The sequence below is a fragment of the Triturus cristatus genome, chromosome 2_1 (assembly GCF_964204655.1).
Source record: "Triturus cristatus chromosome 2_1, aTriCri1.1, whole genome shotgun sequence".
NCBI classification, from domain to species: domain Eukaryota; kingdom Metazoa; phylum Chordata; class Amphibia; order Caudata; family Salamandridae; genus Triturus; species Triturus cristatus.
The window spans coordinates 151,511,058-151,534,813 of record NC_140581.1 but is presented as its reverse complement, the minus strand read 5'-3'; the positions used below and the strand labels follow the sequence as shown (position 1 = coordinate 151,534,813).

Sequence of the window (23,756 nt, the reverse complement as noted above, 5' to 3'; positions counted from 1 at the left end):
AACCTCTGAAATGTGGCAGGCGTATTTTTCAAGCCAAAAGGCATTACAATAAATTGATAATGCCCACTAGGGGTTGCAAATGCATTTTGTTTTGGCTTGGCATCCTAAGACAGTCTGATTTGCCAGTAGCCAGCATTCAAGCCATATGTACTAAGGTACTTGGCTGAGGCCAGAGTATCAATTAACTCATCTGTCCTGGGAATTGGATGGGCATCAGTCCCAGTGGCTGCATTGAGGCGTGTGGAGTTTGCATAAAACCTCATCTTATCATCTTGGTTGTGAGGTTTTGGCACAAGGACTACTGGACTAGCCCAAGGTCTTTCTGAAGGCTCAATGACCCCCCAACTTCAGCATCTTTTGGACCTCAGTCCTAATGCAATCTATGACATGGTCTGGCTGTCTGTAGATGTTATTTTTCACAGGCAGACTATCACCTATGTCCACTTCATGAATACACCAGGTGGTTGAATGTGAGTCAGAGAAAACAAATGGGATTTTCCTCCAATCAGCTTGCCGCTGGTCATTGAGGCTGCCTGCCAAGGCTACTCCATCAACTGACACATCAATAGGGTATTGATAGAGGAGATCAGGAAGAGGGTCACTCTCTTCCTTCTGTCCCTCATCAGTGGCAATGCGCAAGCTCATGCCAGTCCTGTCAACATAAGGCTTTAGGCGGTTCACATGAAGTACCCTATGGGGACTTTTAGGAGTACCTAGGTCAACCAAGTAGGTGCCCTCACCTTTTTTCTCAGGGATGGTGTGGGGGCCACTCCACATGTCTTGGAAAGCTGCTGGGGCCACAGGTTCCAACACCCACACTTTCTGTCCTGGCTGGTTAACAGTCAGTACAGCCTTTTGGTCATGCAAAGCTTTCTGAAGCTCCTGGCTGGCAACAAGGTTTTCGTTGTCCTTCTTCGTGTACTCAGCCATATGTGGAGGCAGGCCAAGGACATAGTCTAAAATATCTTGTTTAGGAGGTTTGAGAAGCTGCTCCCAGCTCTCCTTACCCAGACACTTGGACCCCTCACTGGATGTCCAAACAGAAGTTCAAACGGGCTGTAGCCCACCCCTTTCTGAGGAGCCTTTCTGTAGGCAAAGAGAAGACAGGGGGGCAAGACATCCCATTCTCGCCTGAGCTTTTCTGGGAGTCCCATGATCATACCCTTGAGGGTTTGTTGAACCTTTCAACAAGCCCATTGCACTGTGGATGATAGGGTGTGGTAAACTTGTAGTATACACCACACTCTTTCCATATGGCAGTGATGCAACTAGACATGAAGTTTGTATCTCGGTCTGTCAAGATCTCTTTAGGAAACCCCACTCTGGAAAAGACTCTCAGAAGGGCCCTAGCCACTGCATGAGCTCTAGTGGTCCTAATTGGAATAATCTCTGGATATCTAGTGGCATGGTCAACCATCACTAGGATGTAACTGTGTTTAGATGCTGTTGGAGGGTTTAAGGGACCAACAATGTCTATCCCTACCCTCACAAAGGGAACCCCAAACACTGGAAGTGGAATTAAGGGCTATACAATCTGAGCGGGCTACCTACTTTGCTAATGAAATTAAGTCAAGCAGCAATCCAGCCAAGTGTATTTTCAAAATACTTAATGATCTTAAATTAAGGAAAACCCCTCCGGCGTCTGTGATCACGTCTAAGCACTTTTTCCTGCCCTTCTGACCTATCAGGATTCTGGAGGTCATCCTGCAGAAGCAGCTCTCGGAGTTGCTTAGTGTTACGGTTGCTCCCTGTCTTTTGTCTTCTAGAGGCACACAGGGTTCTCAGTTACTGGAACATAGAGCCACTGTTTCTAGAGGGTTGGAACCCACTGGTTTCCACAATTAAAGACATAGTGACTAGGTGTATTGTGGTGTTGCACCTACCTACCCTACTGAAACTAAACTTCCAGAGATTGGAGAAAGGGTTGTGCTAGGCCCTTAACAGCCAATCTAAAAGTTCAGTATAACTTACAGAAATATTTTATATGTGCCTAATGCTAGTGGTGATTTTTCATTTATTCCACACCTAGATTAGCTGGTGAAAGAGTGCAGGCTTAAATCCCAACTTCTGCACACCAATGTAAGAGGCTGGCTTAGTGTATGGCACACAATTATTTAAGTGAAGCACCTTGCACTAATCCAGAAGAACAGCAAGACCAGGAGCAGCAGGAGTCTTCCTTGGTGCAGTCTCGGTTCCAGGCGAAGTCCAGGGAAATCCAAGGTTCCCAGACGGTTGAAGTGGTTTCGGGGTTGAATCTTGTCCCATGACGAATCTAAAAAGCCACCCACAGGTAAGCCCTTAAGTACCCTAGGGAAAGGGTTGGAACGATTCAAGGGTCCCTCCCAGAGGAGGGTCTGGACAGAGGGGAGGATACTCCCATGTCCTTTGTCCAGTTTCACGCCAGAGCAGGAGCCAAGAGTTCCCTGAACTGGTTCTAACTGGAGTATGCCAGGAGGGCACCAAATGTGCCCTTCAAAACAGCCTGGTGGCGCTGGCAAGCGCCCCCACTACAGCCCAATGCACTAAGTCCTGTCTGGGAGGTGGTCAGACCTCTCTGTGGCAGGAAACCTATTGTTCTACCTTCCACTGTTCCAGCTCAGCAGCAGGTGGTTAGAATCGTGTCTGGGGTCAGCAGGAGCACTAGCTTGGGGTACGATTCCAACATGTTTGATACCAAAAATGTGCAGGTTCCGCACAGCCAATATATAGTTAGCTATCGCGTAAAGATGCATGACCACTATATATATGAAAATGACTGACCACACTTACAAAGCCTGGAGAATCAACTCCGGGGTTTGGAGGGGGTGTCCTGCTCATGCAGGGCACCCTCACACTTATAACAGCACCCTGCCTTCAGGATTGAACGGCCTGTCCTAGGGGTGACATAGTGCAGTGACCTCAGAAATAGGGAAACTTATCTGTGTCATGAGTGGTGCTAGCACCAACTTTCACTGGCTGCAATGGCAGGCCTGTAGTCACAGTTTGAGTGGTCTCTCATGGTTGGCATAATACATGCTGCAGGTGATGGGAGACCCCTGGTGTACCAATGCCATGGGCACCTTTGTACCATATACTAGGGACTTACATGGGTACACCAGTAGCCAATTAAGATACCAAAGTACTTACCACAGTCAAATTTATGGAGAAAACATAGTGACTAGGGTCCTGATTGGCAGGATCCCAGTCAGACTAGTTATAAAACAGAAAAGCAGCAGCAAAAGTTGGGGGTAACCATGAAAGCAGATCCTACTTTCCTACAGTCTGTCATTGACAAGCTTGTTGTTGACTGTAGGATTATTGACCTCTATATGCCAACATCCTCACAAATGACCTTGTAGCTAATGGTGCTATTGTCATCAATGGGGTGCCACTGTTGGCCTCTGATGAGGCTTGTACAATGGGCGTCAATGGAGGAGTTGTCATCAACATCCTCACTGATGGTCTTGTAGATAATGGTGCCATTGTCATCAATTGGGTGCCACTGATGGCCTCTGATGAGGCTTGTACAATTGGCGTCAATGGAGGAGTTGTCATCGACGACATGGTCTACAACAATGAAATCTTCTTCATTGATGATGAGGACGGCAGGCCTAACAGGGCGTTTAGTGGAGATGGATGTTTTGCACTTTTTCCACAGAGGTTGATCTTTGCCCTTTTGGGGGCGTTTTCCAGAGTAAAGTCCAGTTTTTTTCTTTTGAGGAGGTGGATGCAGGAGTTTTAGGTGAAAAGTTTTGGTTAAATCCATATGCATCCTTTTTCGAACCCTCTTCATGGAAGTGCTTCTTGGAGCATTTCTCATGGAATCGTAACCTCCTTTGGAAGGGAAATTTTTCTTTTTCCAGCATGTAAAATCTCAACCGCCTATCTTTATGCTTCCGAGTAATTGAAGGAAAGGTTTTACACATATTGCAGCGGTACGCCTTTGATGCTGGATAAAGTCAATAAATGCACTGATGAGGGTCATCAGTGTAGATTTTCTTCTGTCCACAGTTAGAAGAACTAGTTACTTTCATTTGGTAATGCTCTTTCTGCTGGATACTGTATTTAACTGCAGATTCCTCACATTGTGACTATCCCCATGTGCCAGACTGTATCTGGAAGATTTATCAGCATTGTCCCGGTGTGCCGGTAGGTGGAGTCGTGCTGCTCCGCATCAACTCCACTCTGCCCAGGAAGTGACAACTGGAGCCATACATATGTATCATCAATGCGTGCTGATGTCAGTTTATTTCTGAATGTTGTCCTCCCCCTTGGACACAGAGCTCAGTAGTAATCAAATATGCCAGTATGTGATCTCTAGTACTGGGACATTTTTAGATGGAAAAGAGTCCCATAACACAGAAAGAGGAGCTGGGATGGTAGTGAGGAACTGTAGTTAGATAGAGTATCCAGGAAGGGAGCTACCAAAGTTAAGTAAATTGCTCTTCTGATGGATATTTTTCACCACAGAATCCTCATCTTGTGAATACATACCAAAGCAGTACCTTCCAAGGTTTTGGGTCTGTGGAATGGGTGAGACCAAACAGTCCTGCAGGACCGAATGGCCAAAATGCCCTTCCCATAAGACCTGGCTGTCGAGGCAGTAGTGCATGGTGAACGTGTACACGGATGCCCATGTTCCTACCTAACAGATGTCCAGGACAGGTACTCCACATACCAGCACAATGGTAGCAGCCAGGCCCTAGGGGAATGGGCCCTCAATGCCTCTGGACGCTGCTTCTTCATTGTTGCATAATAGATCTTAATACAGACAACTATCCATCTAAACAAGTTCCGCATCTGCACAGTTTTGCATTTCTTTGTACCGGATAACCCCACAGAGAGCTGATCTTCGACTCTGTGGTATTTGGTACATTCTATGTAGACGATGAGCGCTCTCTTGGGGTCCAAAAGATGGAACCTCTCTTCCTCTTTTGAGGGATGAGGCAGAGCGAAGAATGTTGGAAGAGTGATGGATTGTCTGACACGGAAAGTCATTACAAGCTTTGGAAGGAAGGCAGCCTATGCCCTGAGCCCCAGCATGTCTTGAAAGAAAGTGGTGTAAAGTGGCTGAACTGACAGAGCTTGATGCATCAGAAAGTGGTGGGAATAACACCTAGCCCTACTTCTGGTGCAGGCACCCTTTCAATAGCCTATTTGGCCAAAAGGGATTTCACTCCTGCAAAACGGAGGCAGTGGTCACCTCAACCACAAAACTGCTGGGTTCCTTGTAGGGGTGGGAGATAAATTCTGCTCTGCTGGCGGGGTCCGCAGTGTTTTTCTCACTCCAGCTTAAAACTCCGCCAACCATCGTGTGGCGGATTTTTTTCTCACATGTGGCTCGCCAACATGAAGTTGACTAGCGTGAGTGAGAATTTGCCATCCCTATTGTGATTTTCGGTTGAGCGAACAGCACCCGGCGAGATTTTCTCAACATGGGCGGTTGCGGCAGGTTGGGACCGTTCACGGTGAGAAAGCTGCAGCTTGAGCAGAAAATCTACTTGAGCAGCAGTGAAGAAACAGTGCCCTCGCCGAATGGTGCAGTTCGTGTTGATTTGGCAGCACAGAATAAGCACCCGGTGCGAAAAAATCAGCACGATGCACCGAATTCCACCTGCTCGCGGAACTTCACTGAATCTCGTGGAGTTTTTATGTAATCCAGTGGAATTCTGCAGAGTAAAACTCCATGAGTTCCGTGCACCCCTAGTTAGTTGTGGAGATTAAACAGGTTAGCGGTATGAGGCACCTCAACCAAAATCGCAACAGGAATGGTGGCACTGTTGCAGTTGGCGAGATGGGGCTCAAGGGCCCAGAGAGCGAGTAGTAGCCCTGCTCTGCTTAAAATAATTGGAATCAACCTTGTCCCCAAACAAGAGAGTCCTGGGGAAGGGCAGGTTAATCAGGGATGAGTGAACTTCGCCTGAGAACCCAGTCGATCGTAGCCACGCATGGAGGCAAATGGAAACACTTGTGCATATGGCCCGACCAAAGAACTCAGTGGTGTCCAAGCCACTATGAATCAAGAACTTGGCCACATCATGAGCATCTTAAATCACCTGAATGAGAACAGGTCGAAGGTCTTCAGGCATACAGGGAGAACTTGAGCCACTGAATCCCACAGGGCATGGGAGGAGAGTCCCAACAAGCAGCTGGAGTTGAAGGAGTGGGGGAGGGGGGGCATGGAAGAAAATACATATTTGCCAAATGTTTCCATCTGCTTATATTCCTGGTCTGGGAGGGGGGTCTGGGGGGGGGGGGGGGTGTGGAGGTGCGGCTCAGAGATGTTTGCCCTGGTTATAGGCTTCTGTCAATATATTGGTTTTAACCTCCATTGGGGAGCTAGAGGTCAACCACTTCAGTCACCCTACCCATTACCATGGCATAGGAAGCGGATTCCTCTGTGGTTTGATCAGGGGATGAGAGAAGCCCCTTTTCCAGTGAGGTATCAAAACCACTAGCCTCTTGTAAGCCTCTTGTAAGTTTTTGCACTAATTATCATTCTGGTAGGGTTGAGCAAACGCATCACTGCAGAGTGTGTTGCCACCTTTCTAGAGGTGATAAATCAAGTGGGGAAAGTGGCTCTTAGGAAAGAATCGGGCGCAAATTCAGTGGCAAACTTCAGGCGGTACTTCAGATGGAAGGCCTTTCGGCTCTTTGGAGCCCGAAGGCGCACCCAGAGGGAGTTGGCAAGGATCCGATGAGCTGGTGCATCGCTGTGCAGAACTCTTTGATCTGATGTGGTGTGGCCAATGGCACTGAAAACACGGATTATGCTGGCACTAGTTGTGAGATCGACTTCAAAGTCGGCCAACTTTGGGGGCGAGATCGAGAGGAGTGGCGCTGCCCCTCGCCGGCTCAGACAGATGCAAGTGGCACGAGAGCGCGAAGTCCTGCTTAGATTTTATATGCTGTTTTTTCGATTTACCTGAGGATTTGGCGAATGACAAAGACCTCTCTCTAGAGTAGCTCCAGCAACTTCGGGAGTCCCTGGACCAGGATCAAATTTTGGATGAGTACCAGGACTTGGAGCGGCCTTGACCGGGAGTCTTTTTGAGCTTGGCGATATAAAGCTGCGCATTGCGGTCCCTGATGTCCTTTGGGTTCATTAAAGGGCAGTCACTCCAGGCCTTGGAGTCGTGGACCGACCCCAGACAGCACAAGCATACCCGGTGGGAATACAACAGAGACATTTGCTTGCAATAGCCCAGCCAGGGCTTGAAACCTGTCATTTTAGGGGTTGACATCTCTTGCACTCTACAAACATTTGAGATAAATGTCTCAGAGAGACACAAAGGGGGCTCCGGATCTGTGTCTGGTGGTGTGGAAAGAAAGGAACTGGCATCAGCACACAGGGGTGGTACCTATATGGGCCCCAAATGTCCTTACAGAGCAGAATGGCGTGAGGAGCCGCACGGAGCCACCTTATGGTGCACTGAGGCACTTCTGAAAAGATTCCAAATCCAGTCTGATGCCGAAGGAAAATTCCTACAGTGAGGACTATGCTGCTAGAAGTCTCTATCAGAAAATAGAAATATTTCTAAAACAGCCCCAAAAACAACTCACAGTACAGTACTGAAAACTGTAGTTAAAGCTGATTGAAGTCCAGGATAGTCTGGAAAGTATCAATACAAAGTCCAAAACAGGTTAGAGCAGAGCTCTTCTCTGGACTCCCTCCCACAGTGTGAGTGATGGTCACCTCAAGAAAGAGTTGTTGAAGTCATAATTCTTTTTAAAAAATTGGAAATGGCAATACATTTAAGAAGTTTACACATATGATTTTTTAATGGTTTTTGCACAGAGTTGACATATTTGATATTAAAAAGTGTGTAAATCTGAGTGGATGTATTTGGTGTGGATATACCAGTACCCTGGGGAGCGTTTTTTGGTGTTTTATTTGTCAACCTTGTCCCCTTGGTTCTAGGGATTGGTCTCTTTTGTCAATTTGGGTTGTCAGAGAGCCATGGTGCCACCTACCAGCATAGGAGAATTATTGTACATTTTCCATATGGGGGGCTTGTCTATGACGAAGACCCATGTAGACGGATCGTCGCCAAACTCCTCTGGTGTGACGGCCCTCCTGGCTGCGCACCCTGTCATGGGGAGGAGGAGCGGACACTGATTGGAGGATCGTGTGAGGGGAACGTCTTGCTCCCATGCTGAGATGGGCGTGGATCACCTGGTGCACAGGAATCCTTAAAAAATGTTTTCGAGCCCCGGTGTTGCCGCTCCTTTCCTCAAGATGGCGCTTGTCAGTGCGCTCAGCCGAGAGGCGGAGTCGGCCCAGAGCTGCTGTGGCACTCGCCAAGAGACTTAACGGAGCGAGGACTGTGTGGTGTGGTCCTTCCCTCCATTTAAACTATGCCACGTTGCCGTTGAGTGCTGAAGCGTCCGGGGGGCCTTTCACTTTGGTTGTGCTTAGCAGGCCAGCGTCCAATTACGCGCTGGGAGTGCAGCTCTTCCCCCTCCCTCATCACGCGGAGAGCAGGGCTCAGTGATTCTTTCCAATTTAGCCTGGAGGCGGCCCGCGTGGCTCCTTATGGCATGCACCTGGGGGATTCCTCAATACCCCCTGTACCGGCGCAGTATATGCTCTCTACGCTGCAACTAGGAGTTCTGGGTAGTTGTTTCAAGATGGCCAGAGGCATTACTTATTTCTAAGCAAAACCATGTCTGAACTGGGGTGGCGGGGTGAGCTGAAGAATGATGATGGATTAAACCCAGATCAGTTGACTGGGGGTGAGTGCTTGCAATGTTCAACACTCCGTCCATCATCCCCTTTGGTTTTGCTTTGTTCGCCCTAAGTTGGCAGGGTATGCCCAGACGTGGGTCCCTTGCTCACTTTGCCACTGGATTCAAGCTAGCCTGGCTGATGACGGCTGATTAGCCAGAAACCGGTCCCGGGATGCTTGTTTCCGGTCCAGGGTAGACATGGCTTGGCAGTTCGGGCTGGACTGTTCCCATGAGGCACAGGGTCAGAATGATTTGCATTTGGCCATGTCTGAACTGGGGTGGCGGAGTGAGCTAAAGAATGATGATGGATTAAACCCAGATCAGTTGACTGGGGGTGAGTGCTTGCAATGTTCAACACTCCGTCCATCATCCCCTTTGGTATTACTTATTTCTAGCCTGCATGATCTTGGGTGAACTGGGCATGGTGCTACAAAGGGCCTTTCTCCTGTGACGGTTTCGGTGCTGTTTCACATCGAGGGCCCACTGCGAGTGAGCGTTGTTTTCTTGGCACAGTAGAGAGGTGTTGCTGAGGTCCTGCTGAGTTCTGCATGGAGGGGGTTGGTTATTGCTTGGCTGGTTGCTTGGTTCCATGGCTGGGGGACATAAGTGGAGGGCGCCTGGGACAGTGAGATGTTGATTTTGCCTTATTGACGCTTTGTGAAGTACGAAAGATGCTGTGTTATGTCTCCCGGATGTGCCATTACAGCTGTAATTGACCCTACAGGCCACCCCCTCCATCTTTCGTCGTCCCTACTGGGCATCCGTCCTGATGCTTGCTAAGAAAGTGAAACTACCCAAAGGCCCGTGCATTCCTGAGCTTCTCCAGTATTCTTCTAAGCCCAGTGCCTCGGACTCGGTGGGGATAGCGACGCCGGCTACCTCCCAATCGGCCATGACCGATGGGGCGGTTTTATCGATCGAGGTCGACGTTCGCCCAATGGTGGACGAATTCCGTAAGGATTTGGGGGAGATCAGGAAGGATTTTCACACTGCAGTCACTAAACTGGACCACAATCTGCAAAAGGTCGACCATAGGGCTTGTTTTTGCTGGTTTATGGGTTTTGTTGTGGAAGGGGGGGGGGGGGACAAGTCCTGGATTCTGCTGATCATGCATTTATGGTTGTGAATAACCTTTTTATATTGGTATTGCTTTTCCTATTGTTATTTTTTTGTTAATTGCTTTATTGCCAGGGCGGGAGGCAGAGCCCTGGGTCACGTGGCATGGTCCCATGTGGGTGTCCGCTTATTTCCTTTCCTCTAGCTTTATTGCTGTCATGGCAGTTGACTGACAGCTACGTTTTTGGCCTATCAATGATCAGGACCTTTATTCCCCTTGTAAACGCAAGGCATTGATCCGCTGGCTCTTCTCAGAAGGGGCAGATGTGGTCCTGCTTCAGGATACCCACCTGTTGGCAAACAATGTTTCCAGGCTCAAGCCGCACATTTACCTCCGGCAGTTTCATTCCTCCGCTTCTACCAAAACCAAAGGGGTTGCGATTCTCATTCGGGTGGGTGTCCAACTGATTGTGATCTCCACATGTAGGGATAATGAATATGCTACTTACCAGTATGCATCTGTTCTTGGCATGTAGGGCTGCTGACATTCATATCTGTGCATAGATCGCCGCCTAGTGTTGGGTCCGGATGTTTGCACGTTGTTGTCCTGGAAGAGTCTTCGAAGTAGCCTTGGATAGGTGACTCCTCCCCTGGACCACAGTGCGCATGGGCATCCTCTCCATCCTCAGATTGTTTTTCGCCATTGTGGCAGTGATGGAGTAGATACAGAAAGTGATGACCATGCTTGCAGTAATTCTGAGAGCTGCAGCTGCGACAGGTGCCGGGGAGGAGGGAGGGCGATATGAATGTCAGCAGCCCTACATGCCAAGAACAGATGCATACTGGTAAGTAGCATATTCAGTTCGAGGCATGTGGGCTGCTGAATTCATATCTGTGCATAGAATACATAGCAGTGCCCTCTATTAGCGGCGGCTACCCGTGCCAGCTGCAGCGGTCTGAAAAAGTGTTTTGAGAACAGCCTGTCCTACAGCTGCCTGCTGTTTTGACTGCACATCTACGCAATAGTGTTTTGTAAATGTGTGTGTAGTGGACCATGTGGCTGCTCTGCATATATCATGCAGGGGAATATTTCCTAGGAAGGCCATGGAAGCCCCCAACTTACGTGTTGAGTGGGCTCGTGGTGGAATAGTTAATGTGCGTTTTGCCTTTTGATAACAGATTTGAATACACTTAACTATCCATCTGGCTATCCCTGCTTTGGAGATGGCGTTACCTTTGTGGTGTGGGGCAAAGGCAACGAACAGTTGTTTTGTCTTCCTGAATGGTTTAGTCCTGTCGATGTAGTACATGAGGGCCCTCCGTACATCTAGTGTATGTAGTGCCCTTTCTGCAACAGTTTGTGGGTTTTGGAAGAAAACGGGCAGTTCAATAGTCTGGTTCATGTGGAACTGCGATATTACCTTGGGCATGAACTTGGGGTTGGTACGTAGTACGACCCTGTTGGCATGAACCTGAATAAATGGCTCTTGAACGGTTAGTGCCTGGAGTTCACTAACTCTTCTGAGGGAAGTGATCGCTACTAGGAAGGCCACTTTCCAGGTAAGGAATTGAATCTCGCATGAGTGTAGAGGTTCAAAGGGTGGACCCATCAGGCGTGTGAGGACCAAGTTGAGGTTCCACATTGGAGCCGGTGGGTGACTAGGTGGAATGACTCGTTTGAGCCCTTCCAAGAATGCTTTGATGGCAGGCACTCTGAATAGAGAGAGGTGCTGCCTGGTTTGCAGATAGGCTGATATTGCGGTCAAATGGACACGTATAGAGGTGTACGCCAGATTGCATCGATATAGGTGTAAGAGATAGCAGATGATGTTTTGGATGGATGCGTCCAGCGGGTTGATGTCATTATTACCGCAATAAATGACGAACCTTTTCCATTTGGCTGCATAGCAAGCTCTGGTAGTGGGTCTCCTGGCCTCCTTGATGATGTCCATACAGTCAGGTGGCAGGTTGAGATAGCCAAACTCTAGGACTTCAGGAGCCAGATCGCCAGATCGCCAGATTCAGCTGTTGCGGATCTGGGTGCTGAACCTCTCCATGGTTCTGCGTCAAATGCGCGGGTTTGATCCGCAGCCTTTGATGCGGCACCACGGAAAGTTCGAGGAAGGTGGTGTACCACGGCTGGCGTGCCCACGTGGGAGCAACTAGGACGAGTGTCAGGGAGTGTTGTCGGAGTTTGCGGGCCACTAGCGGTATCAATGGCGCTGGGGGAAAAGCGTACGCAAATCTGCCGGACCAGTTCATCCATATCGCATTGCCCTGCGACTGCGGATGTGGGAATCTGGCGGCGAAGCTTGGGCATTTTGCGTTTTCGCTTGTCGCGAATAGGTCTATCTCTGGATGACCCCACTGCTGGAAGTACGGTTGGAGTACTGATGGGTGTAACTCCCACTCGTGCATCTGGTGGCTGTGTCTGCTGAGCAGATCCGCCATCTGGTTGTCCTTGCCAGGGAGGTGTTCCGCCATGAGGAACATGTTCCTTTGAATGGCCCACTTCCACATGCTCTGAGCCAGATGAGACAACTGTGGAGAGTGTGTGCCTCCCTGTTTCTGTATGTAGTACATTGCGGTCATGTTGTCCGTCCGGATCAACACGACCTTGTTGCATAGATGTACTTTGAATGCCTTCATGGCTAGGAAGATTGCCATCAATTCCAGAAGGTTGATGTGCAACTTCTTTTGTTGTGTTGTCCATAGTCCTTGCACTGTGTAGTGGAGTACATGAGCTCCCCATCCCTGGAGAGACGCGTCCACTGTCAGTACTATTTGTGGGACAGGCTCTTGGAACGGTCGGCCCTTGCAAAGGTTTTGTGGATTCCACCAATGCAGAGAGTTGTATGCCCGACCGCACACCAACACTAGGTCCTTTAATTGTCCTTGAGCCTGATTCCACTGACGTGCTAGGCACTCCTGAAGTGGGCGCATATGTAATCTCGCGTGCGGGACTATGAAGATGCAGGAGGCCATCATGCCTATCAACTGCATAAACACTCGCGCTGGAAGTGAGTGATTGGGTTTGAATTTGGAGATCAGCAGTTGTATGCTGTTGATCCTCACTAAATTTGGCTGAGCTGTGGCCGCCAGAGTGTCTATAGTCGCACCTAGGTACTGTTGTACGTGTGCGGGCTGGAGATGGGACTTTGGATAATTCAGTGAGAATCCCAGACTGTGAAGAAGGTGAATGGTGCGGGACATGTGGTTTGCACATTGCTGGGCTGACTTCGCTTGAACGAGCCAGTCGTCTAGGTAGGGGTAGACGTGTATATGCTGCCTCCGTAGATGTGCTGCCACTGTAGCTAGGCACTTCGTGAAAACCCTGGGCGCTGTTGTCACGCCGAAGGGAAGGACTTTGAACTGATAGTGCTGCCCCTGAACAGTGAACCTGAGGTATTTTTTGTGTGAGGGGTGGATGGGTATGTGAAAGTACGCATCCTTGAGGTCCAGTGTGGCTAGGAAGTCTCCCTGCTTGAGAAGCGGAAGGACTTGCTGTAGAGTGAGCATATGAAAGTGCTCTGAAAGAATGTACTGGTTCAGGGGTCTCAGGTCCAATATAGGTCTGAGCGACCCGTCCTTTTTTGGAATTAAGAAGTAGAGGGAGTACACTCCCGCACCCTGCTCGTGGATGGGTACGACCTCTATAGCGCCTTTTAGAAGCATACTTTGCACTTCTTGCTGTAAGAGCGTTAAGTGCTCTGAGGACATAGGACGGCTTCTTGGTGGTATTGTGGGTGGAGTGGAGGTTAACTCCAGACAGTAACCGTATTTTATAATATCTTTGACCCACCTGTCCGTGGTGATGGAATTCCACGTGGACAGGAACCTTTGTAGCCTTCCCCCGACAGGTGTTATGTGGTCGGGAGGAAGGGAGAGGGCGTCACTGCTTGTTCTTGGGGGAGGACCTGGTGTTGCCGTAGCCGCGTCCTCTGCCCTTTGTGCTGGAGCCACGATATCCACCTCGGGTGTTTTTATCATAGGTGGTCTGTGTATTGCCTTTGTTATATGTTTGTTGTGACCCCTGTCCTCTACCTGCTCCCTTGTTTCCGGGGCGACGAAAGGAGCCGCTCCGAAAGGACTGAGTTTGTAGTGCGCCCATGGACTTTGCAGTGTCCGTATCCTTTTTTATCTTTTCGAGGGTGGTGTCAACCTCTGGCCCGAATAAATAGTCGGGGTTGACGGGCTGGTTCAGTATATTGTTTTGTACCTCAGGCTTGAATCCTGAGATCCGTAGCCAGGCATGTCGTCGCAACATGACGCTTGTGTTTATGGCTCTGGCAGCCGTGTCCGCAGCATCTAGTGCGCATTTGATGGAAGCGTTCGTTAGTAGCTGTCCTTCTCTGATGAGCATTTCTGCGCCTTCCTTGAACTGGTCAGGGAGATGTTGGAATATTTGCTCAAGTGTGTCATAGTGCGCTCTATCATAGCGAGCAAGGAGCGCCTGAGTGTTGGCTATGCGCCATATGTTGGCAGCTTGGGCGGCAACTCGCTTGCCAGAGGTTTCTAACACCTTGGACTCTTTGTCCGGGGGAGGAGCGTCACCTGTTGTTTGCGAGTGTGCCCTCTTGCGTGCATTCGCTACGACGATGGAGTCGAGTGGTAATTGTCCTCTGATGTAAGTAGGATCCCCAGGTGCTGATCTGTATTTTTTATCAATCCTGGGGTTTATCACTCGTGCCCTGGTGGGTTCTTTGAAAATGTCCTTGGCTGGTTTGAGGACCCCCTTCAACATTGGCAGAGTCTTTACATGTCTTTCTGAGGATGCAAAGGTGTCCATTAGAAAGTCATCTTCGATGGTATCAGAGTGAAGCTGCACCCCATGGTTATTGGCAGCACGTTCGATAAGAGCATTGAACGCCGCAGTATCCTCCGTAGGAGATGTCTTTGCCCCATAGAGTTGTGGATCCTGTGCATCGAGAGGTGCACTGGGGTCTGCAGGGTCGCCCCAAGTTTGATCAGGGTCCTGCTGGTCATCAGGGTCCGTGTCTACATGGTAGGGGACTTGGTCAGCCATGTAGTCCTCCAGTGCGTCTGTATCGGAGCGTGTGGGGGAGAACCGGTGTGGATCCTGGTAGGATGAATGGAAGGGTTCATAAAGGAGAGGTTCCGATTCTGCAGGCAACTTCCTTTTTAGTGGGATCCTGAAAGGGTCCAATGGCGGCTCCGAAGTTATCCTTCGGTCCTGGAGAATCATCCTGCCAGTGCCGGCGTCGATGATACGTGCCGGAGACGTCTCAGCAGGTGTGACCGTAGGTTGGGTGACCCGTGTCCTGAGTTGGAACATTTTTGGGATTGTTGACGGAGGCAAGCCGAAGGTAATGTTGGTCGGCACCGAAGAGGCTGCGGGAGCTCCGACCGAACCGGAGCCCGACGTGTCTTGGGGGACAGGTGTGGTTTTGCTGCCTTGCGTCACACCAGGTCGTACTTGGGGCGCCTTCGAGGCTTTGGCACCGGCCAGGCTCGTAGAGGCGGCCGTAGATTTTTTCGGTGCCGGCGGGTCATCGAGTCGGGGTGAAGAGATCACCGTCGAAGTCTTCGATACCTGAGGCTTAGGTGTCGTCGAGGGAGCGATGTGAGACACAGCAGGCGGTACGGCCCTTGGTGTCGTCGGTGCCGGTAGCCGAGCAGGTTTGTCGGTGCCGATGGCTTTTTTCCGTTTGTCGACTCCAACGTCGCCCGCTTCAAGTTCGGCACCGAAGTCCCTCTTGGTGCGGTCGGTGCCGACGCGGTGCGCTGGCGTCGAAGGCCTCGATCCGACCAGCGCTACTTTCAGTTTCGGTTTCGTTGGAACCTGAGCAGCTTTCGGTTTCGGTTTTGTGGTAGGGAAACCAGCCTGTTTATGTAGTAATGGCTGCCGCTGAACGTCCGAGGCCGGGCCCGAGGGCGGGGCCGAAGAACTGCGGGATGGGTCTCGGGTAAGGCCCGAAGGCGATCCCTCGACCGGAGCCATAGGCTGTGGCACTGGTGTTTGAACGGTTTGAACAGGTAGGCCTTGTTCATCATTGGAGCTACTTTCTTCGGCCCCGAAGGCCTCCTCGTCGTCTCCTACCTCGGTGTCGTCTTCACCTCTGTGGAAGAGTGACTCGTCTTCCTCGTCCGATCCGGGTTCGTGTTCGGAAACGGGACTGGAGGGCAAGACTTCCAATTCCTCGACGTCTTCGGCCTCGCCGAAGATGTCTGTTGGGGCCGGTGCCGCGTGCTGCGCCTCGAGTCTCGCCGCTCGTCGATTCCGCAGAGTCTTCTTCGAGCGGAACCGGGCACAGGCCATGCATGTTGATTCGTCGTGGTCCGGCGAAAGGCATTTGTTGCACACCGGATGGACGTCGATGTGTGGGTACTTCGCATTGCATACCGGACACCTTTTGAATGGCGTCCTGGATTCCATCGTCGAAGTAGTCGATGGACAGGTAAATGCGAAAGCAGTCGGTGCTGAAAGTTAGTAAACTAACAAATTCTATCGAAACCCGATCGATAAACAGTACCGACGCGAACTAAAGGCCTTTTGGCCTCGAAAAAATATTTTCCTAACTTGAGCTAAGATAGCACATCCGAACCCAATGGCGGAAAAAAACAATCTGAGGATGGAGAGGATGCCCATGCGCACTGTGGTCCAGGGGAGGAGTCACCTATCCAAGGATACTTCGAAGACTCTTCCAGGACAACAACGTGCAAACATCCGGACCCAACACTAGGCGGCGATCTATGCACAGATATGAATTCAGCAGCCCACATGCCTCGAACAGAAGGGAGATGGGTGATGATCTGTGTCTCAGAGAATATTACGTCCTACACCATAGCTTCCATTTAAGGTCCCAATACCACAAGGCTGCCTTCTTTGCTGCTCTGTTCCCGGCTGTGGCGGCTGCCCCGGGCCATCATCTGATTCTGGGAGGGGACTATAACGCAACTTTAGATCCTCCATGGATCACTCAACCTCCTTGTGGTGAGCGTCCCATCCTCCAAAGTCTTTGACCCAGGGTATTACTGATTTGAATTTAGTGGATATCTGGCGTCATCTCTACCTCCACGATCGAGATTATTCTTACTTCTCGATCGTACATAAATCTTATTCCTGCAGCGATTTCTTTTTGATTTCTGCTACGCTGTTGTCTAGAGTGGCCAGCGCAACTATTAGGTCTGAAGTTTTACCAGACCACACTCCGTTCACGTTAATGCTTTCGACTGAGCTGCCACAGTTGCGATCGTATCGACCATGCAAAATGAATGAGGACGCTTTGTACGATCCAGTCCTCAGTTCGAATATTAAGGAGGCACTATTTTGCCGAGAACCAGATTGATGATCTTTTATTGGTACGATCTTGGATGCTGTTAAGACAGTGATTCGAGGTAGTTTATCGCACATACCACGGCCTTTTCCCATTTTCATATACTCCAACAGGTAGAGACAGAACAAAAACAGACAACCTCACGCCTTGTCTATAGGAAACTACGTAAAGCGAGGGGGTAGTAGGAGGCTCTGCTGAACAAAGATGCCGCTTATAAACTATTGGAGATCAAACAATTGTGCTATGAGAAAGGAAACAAGGATGACAGGCTGTTGGCATATACAATTAGGCAAGCCAGAGCTGAAACTATATTAAGGGGATTATGATGGAAGGAGGCTCTTTTTTGCCTTCTGATGAAGAAGTCTGCAACGCCTTTTATAGGGAACTGTACCAGAGGGAGGCTTTAGACCCTGCTAAACAAGATGATTACTTAGCATCTCTCAGTTTTCCAGATGTTCCTGATAAAGTAGGGGGAGGAGTTGGACTCCCTCATTACGGAGGAGGAGGTGTGTGCCACCATTAAGACCCTTCCCAACAAAGTCCCGGGTCCGATGGATTCCCCAATTCTGTTTATAAGTCTTTCAGGGACTTGCTTGTCCTCATCTGACAAAGTTCTTTAAATCTTTCCTGGACAATGGCTCGGTCACTCCAAATATGATGGAGTTTACCCTCTCTATGATCCTAAAACCGTCCAAACCCCCGGAACAATGTGGGTCTTACAGACCGATTGCACTCTTGAATAGTGATGTCAAGTTATTACAAAGATTTTGGCAAATCGTTTGGCCGGGATATGCTTCGACCTCATATCCCCGCTCCAGAGTGGTTTCATACAAGATTGACAGATGGGAGACAATACTCGACATATGGTTATTGCCATTGAAAAAGCCACACGAGACGGAGTACAGATGCTTCTCCTATCTTTGGATGTGGAGAAAGCATTTGACGGGGTTGCCTCGTCCTTTTTGACCAAGGTCCTATTCATGACAAACTTGGCCACACGGTTGAAGTCCTATATTTTGCCCAATTTTGTGTCACCATCCATGAAGATTAAGAGCAGCTATTCTGTACGACTCGATTATGCTGTCCAGAGGAACCCGTCAAGGGTGTCCCCTCTCCCCAGCATGATTTGCCCTTTGTGTTGAACCTCTTATCCAGAAAGTCCAGTTGAATCCCAACATGCGAGGGCTCACTATGGGTGACACACAAATCACGATAACTGCTGATGAAACGCTATTAACTAACCCTGTTGCTTCTTTGGATGCACTCAATGCCACGCTGAATATGTTAAGGGAGGGTTCTGAATTTCAGATTATTTACAAAAAATCAGTCAGTATGGGGGTAGTTCCCGGGTTGTCTTCTTTGCAATAGCAGGCTGATTCCAGAGGTTTCACATAGACCTCCACAGACTTTCAGTATGTAGGTGTGTCCATTCCAAGGATTCCAAGTGGATATTTTTCATTTTAATATCCCTTTACTTTAGAACGTTCTTTTCAAAGACCGCTATAGATGAGGTTGGCTAGAAATTTCTGCGATGGGTAGTCAACTGCCTCAAAATGTATTTCATGCTAGGTCTCCTCTATGTTGTCAGGGTTCTTCCACTTCAGATAACAAAGACGGTAGTTGCGCTGATCCAGAGGTAGCTATGGTCTTTGACATGGAACCATAAACCTTCCAGGGTGGCCAAGGCAGTTTTGTATTGTTCTTCATGGGAGGGCGCACTAGGGGTTCCAAATGCAGCCCGTTATATCATGGCTGCCCAGCTTGTCCCAGCTTTAGATTGGATCTCTGCTCCTGCTAAGCCCTGGGTCCGACTGGAAGAGCTTGCAAGTCAAATCCCACTTAAATATTGGCTGCCGCTCGGCAGCCTCTATTCTGCTAGCACATTGTTATCCTCTACCTTGTCTACTCCACACCAGTGGAGGCAAGCTGTTCATAGACCTCAGTTCAAGCTACACCCGTCCCCACACACTCCAGTTCTGGGCAATCCAAATTTCCCCCCTGGTATATTGGGTGGACGGTTCCTCAAGTGGGAAAGGGGGGCCAACCTCACTGATGGGATACCTATGATCAGAGATCAGTGTGTGACTGACTTTTCACTACACCATACTGATCTGTATAGAGTTACTCAGTTGATCAATTGGACTCACCAGACCACCACCCTTCAGGGAGGTACCCGGGAGACACATTCTTTAGTGGATATTCTCAGTGGTGGAGACAAAGTGATTTCAAGTTTTTAAGGGCTCTAGAGCGCACGCTAGATGTGACCAAGACAGACTATATTACACAACAGGTGACTGAGCTTGGCACCAAGATCAACGAGGGGGGCTGTGGCACCATCTGGCAGCAGATACCATGTGCATACAATACACAGAGAGCGTTCACAAATTGCTCCTGCACTGGTATCTCACCCTGGCCGGACTGTCGCACATGATGGGGTCAAGCGATAGTTGTTGGCAGGGCTACGAGGCTCATGGCACATATTTTCACATGTGGTGGGAATGTCTGGTGATCACTGACTTTTGGAAACATGTTTTGTCTAATTTCCGAAATCCTACATATCACGTCAATCTACCACCCCCTGCAGGCACTCTTGGGGGCCCCAGACAAGAGGGACTTTAACCACTTAATCCTCCTTCGGGTGAATTGATTACACATTGTCTGGTGGCAGCATGCTTGGTGATTGCTTTACGTTGAAAGGGCCCCAAATTCCGTACTATGCAACTGTGATGGGCTAAGATCTGGGATATTTACGTTATGGAAAGCCTGGCGGCAACTGTGAGAGACACAAAGTTGCATTTTGACAAAATATAGACCCCTTTTCTGACCTTTGTGAAGGATAAATCTATGGGTCAGGTACATGTGCATCCACAGGGTTTGGTAGCCATTGCGGGTCTAGTGGGTCGAGATGGGTGGAGCTGGTCTGAGAATGTGTCTGTCAGGGGTTCCTAATACCACCATGCTAGGAGGAGGTTTGGCCAAGGATGACCGCACTTACTCATTGTTATATTATTACTTTCATGGCCTTTTTTTATGCTCTGTAAGGCTCGCTCCTGATGGGAACACATTTTAATGTCATTGTAATGTGTTTTGGAAAAATAAAGTTGTTAAAAAAAATCCAAATCCAATTTGGCACCTGGGAGAGATTCATGAGGTGAGGAATCTGATGAATTATGCCATCATGTAATCTTTAAGAGGAAGACCGGTTACCTTGAGAATAACACCGCATTAAAAACACACACAAATATTTGAAATAACTTACCACAGCTTTTCACATACGTGTCCATAACTTCTGCACTTATCCCATAAGGTCCCTTTTCACTTGGCGCATATTTTCTAAAAAAGTTCTAGGAAAGAAAAATGACATTAGTCCATCAAATATGACACACAGGGATTTAGAGCATGCATGATGAAATATGTTTGAGATTATCTTTGTCCACTGGCAGGCTGTAGGAAAGTAGGATCTGTTTTGTCTGGTGCTATGCTGTCCTGGCTAGTCTGACAGTGATCCTGCTGATCAGAACCCCTGTCTCTCGGCTTTCTCTCCTAAACGTGGTATGGTAATTACTGAGTACATCCCAGATTGGATACTGGGGTACCCTTATAAGACTCTTGTATATGGGACTAAGGCACTCAGGGCATAGGTATCCCAGAGGTCCCCTATGGACAAAAGCATGTATTATGCCACCCATGGGAGACCATTCAAACTGTAACTACAGGGCTGCTAGTACAGCTTACGAAAGATATAGGTTTCCCTATATCTAAGGTCACTGCACTTAAAACCTATAATTCACCCCTACAGCAGGCCTTTTTTGATACTGAAGGCAGGGTGCTCAGTTCTAAGTGTGGGGGTGCCCCTGCATGAGCAGGACACCCCTACAGCCTACGGAGTCCATTTCAAACCAGCTCAGGGAACCGAACCCCTGTGCACTGCATCAACTTGCCGTTGGCAAGGCTTGTTGGCTTCCTTCGACCAATATCTTCGGGATCCAAGTAGCCCCAACCTCAAGCATCTCCAGTGACCAGAATCTTCGACCACACTGCATCGCTTGCACCGTGGCCTGTATCTTTTGGTGAGCTGCTCGAGGTCCTCTTGCGGCTCCAGTGCCTCCGGCCTGTGGGTCCTGTCGAGGGTCACCTTTGAATTCCTTGGGCTCCACCGATTGCTTGGGGCCTGCACTGACTTCCCTGCTTGTGGTGAGTCACTTGGACCTTGCTGGTCCCTACAGTGCACCTTCTTGATTTTCCATGTTGTCTGCAGTTGCCAAGGCTTGTTGGTGCTCCCGACGGACATCGACCCCTCAACTCTCGACATCCGATGTGGGACTGCTCGTGCACGGCTCCTGGTCTTCCACAGCATCGCATGGTCCGCACAGCTCCAGCTCCAAGGTCACCGTCATCTCTCCTGCAAAATCCGACATTGGTGGGCATTTGTCTTTCAGGCCTCCTGGTCACTCCTGAGTGACATAGACTCTGTCCTCTCTGCTTGCAGGTACTCCTCGCCTCAAATCCACCTTTGGATTCCACTGGGCACTCTCACCTTCCCCAGCAGCGGCATCTTCATGAAGTCCTCCTACGGGTTCGAATGCGGTTTCCGACACCACTTCACACGTATGCACCCGGCTTCCCTGGGGTAGGTAACATGGGTACTAGGGTATCCACGGGTGGGGTGGCTTCAGGGTCCACTGGGAAGAGTCCTTTTTCTTTAAAATTGCAACTGCGACTTACACGTTGATTTGTACGGAGAATGTGGTCGTGTTCCCACACTGCACACGACCTCAGTGGGTTTCCTAGATACTCACCATGGGTGGCTCCTTGGGTCCTCCGCACTTCTAAGTCCTTTGGGTACTGTGTTGACTCGAGTCGTGGTTCGCATACCACTATTTTAGCATATGGTTTGGTCTCCCTCTGGGGTCCACTGTGTATTCCGGGCTACTTATGTGTTTCTATTGCAAAGTAGTATGTGCATTGTGTATATCTCCCGGTAGGAGATATCTCTATGTGTTAGTGAGTGTCTTATGATAAATATATTTTTTTATAAATACATTGTGTGGTTCTTTTTCACTTAATCAATACCAATAAGATTACATTCTAGTAAAACAAGATGCTTTACACACCTTCTGGGCTAAGCCTGAAGGCTGCTCTCCACAACTAACACTTAGAGAGCTTTCTAAGGTTGTCTAAGACCACTAAAATAACCATAAGGGTTGTCTGCATTAGTGCAGGGAGCCCACTTACATAAGTGAACATCATATACTAAGCCTGCCTCTCACACAGGCCATGTTAAGAGAGAGGTGACATTCGCAAGCAGACAGCACTAGGGAGGGATAAGTCATATCTTGTTAAGACATGACAGGTACAGTGGAATTGAAAATGTTTCTGCACATGAAGCAATGTTCACGTCAGCCTCCTGTACTGGATCCAACTCTTCACTCCAAATACCGCCCACTGGATCCACTGCAGATGGTCTTGTCCTACTGTACTATAATGGAGACAATGCCCTACACACTAATACAATGCACCTTGATCGAATGTAAGTATGATCATATTAACACTACATCCAGGCATCTGCTGCGGCTCCTACCTCCAGCATCCATACAATTACAAGCCTTCATTCATCATATGCAAGCCTTTATTAGTCATATGCAAGGCTATCGAGTCTCCATTTATCACATACAAGCACATCAAGAAGTCACATTACCTGATGGAAAAACATACCTTCTGCAGCAGCGCATGCTTCATCCACAGCTGCAGAAACTCAATCCTACGTTAACAGGGGACTTCTCAAGGCAAAGAAACCAGGAAACAACACTTCACTTTTTTTGCTACCAGACTTTAAAACATATGTTCCTACACCCGAGCAGGGCAACCTCACTCCTGACACTGAAGGCAAAAAATATTTTCTCCATTTCCTTCCGGTCATCGTGAATTGCTCACAGAGGCAATCAGACAACGTTCACAGAAAATAAGGGCAGATGAGGCACACAGAACTAAGACCTTCCATTCCTCTGACCCCATCACCCTAGTGTCAAGGAAGTAACTGTGAGATGCCTGGACAGCAGGAACTGAGGAGGGAGGGGAAAGGAGGGAGGGAAAAACATGTGCGATCTGTTTGAGTTTTTGATCTCCCTATTATTAATGGCAGGCTCTCTTTAATTAGGACATTCCGCCCTTATTGATTCAAATGTTTAAATGGCTTTATGCTAGTCATGAAAAGTCAGCTTCTGTGTCTTCAGCTCAGACCAATATAGATTTTACCTGCATGCTTCCTTCAGTGGCAAGAACTTCAGCTACAGGTACGGATGGAATGAACTGCATAAAACCTGAAAAGTAAAAGTAAAATTTGTTTAATTCAACTGGGAATTTTAAAAACACTACAATTTATGTCTTAAATTTATCAGCAATTAAAATACGTACAACCACAAGACAAACATGCAGAACAAAAACGGTACGATTGTATGTCAGATTTCACTCTTCCTTTTAACTAACCCGAAGAGATTGATAATGTATTGTGAGAAAATGGGTTATTGGTTGACAAAGGTGTGAGGCCTGCTCAAGCAGCAACCACAATCCTTGTCAGGGGGAGGCACAAGCAAATCCAAAAGTAACCTGTGCTCAACCCTCTGGTAGCTTGGCACAGCGAAGTCAGGCTTAACTTGGAGGCAATGTGTAAAGTATTTGTGCAACACTTCAAAC

At 48.8% G+C, this 23,756-nt stretch overlaps 1 protein-coding gene across 1 annotated transcript in view; it reads right to left on the bottom strand.

The window, feature by feature from the left end:
- Window positions 1-23,756, bottom strand: part of PIK3C3 (phosphatidylinositol 3-kinase catalytic subunit type 3) — an 855,016-nt gene that overhangs the window by 322,452 nt on the left and 508,808 nt on the right. The window contains exons 19-20 of the mRNA XM_085629033.1: window positions 23,319-23,383; window positions 20,323-20,407 (exon numbers count right to left, since the gene is read on the bottom strand). Coding sequence (XP_085485159.1) covers window positions 20,323-20,407; window positions 23,319-23,383 — 150 coding nt within the window. The remainder of the gene's footprint in view (window positions 1-20,322; window positions 20,408-23,318; window positions 23,384-23,756) is intronic.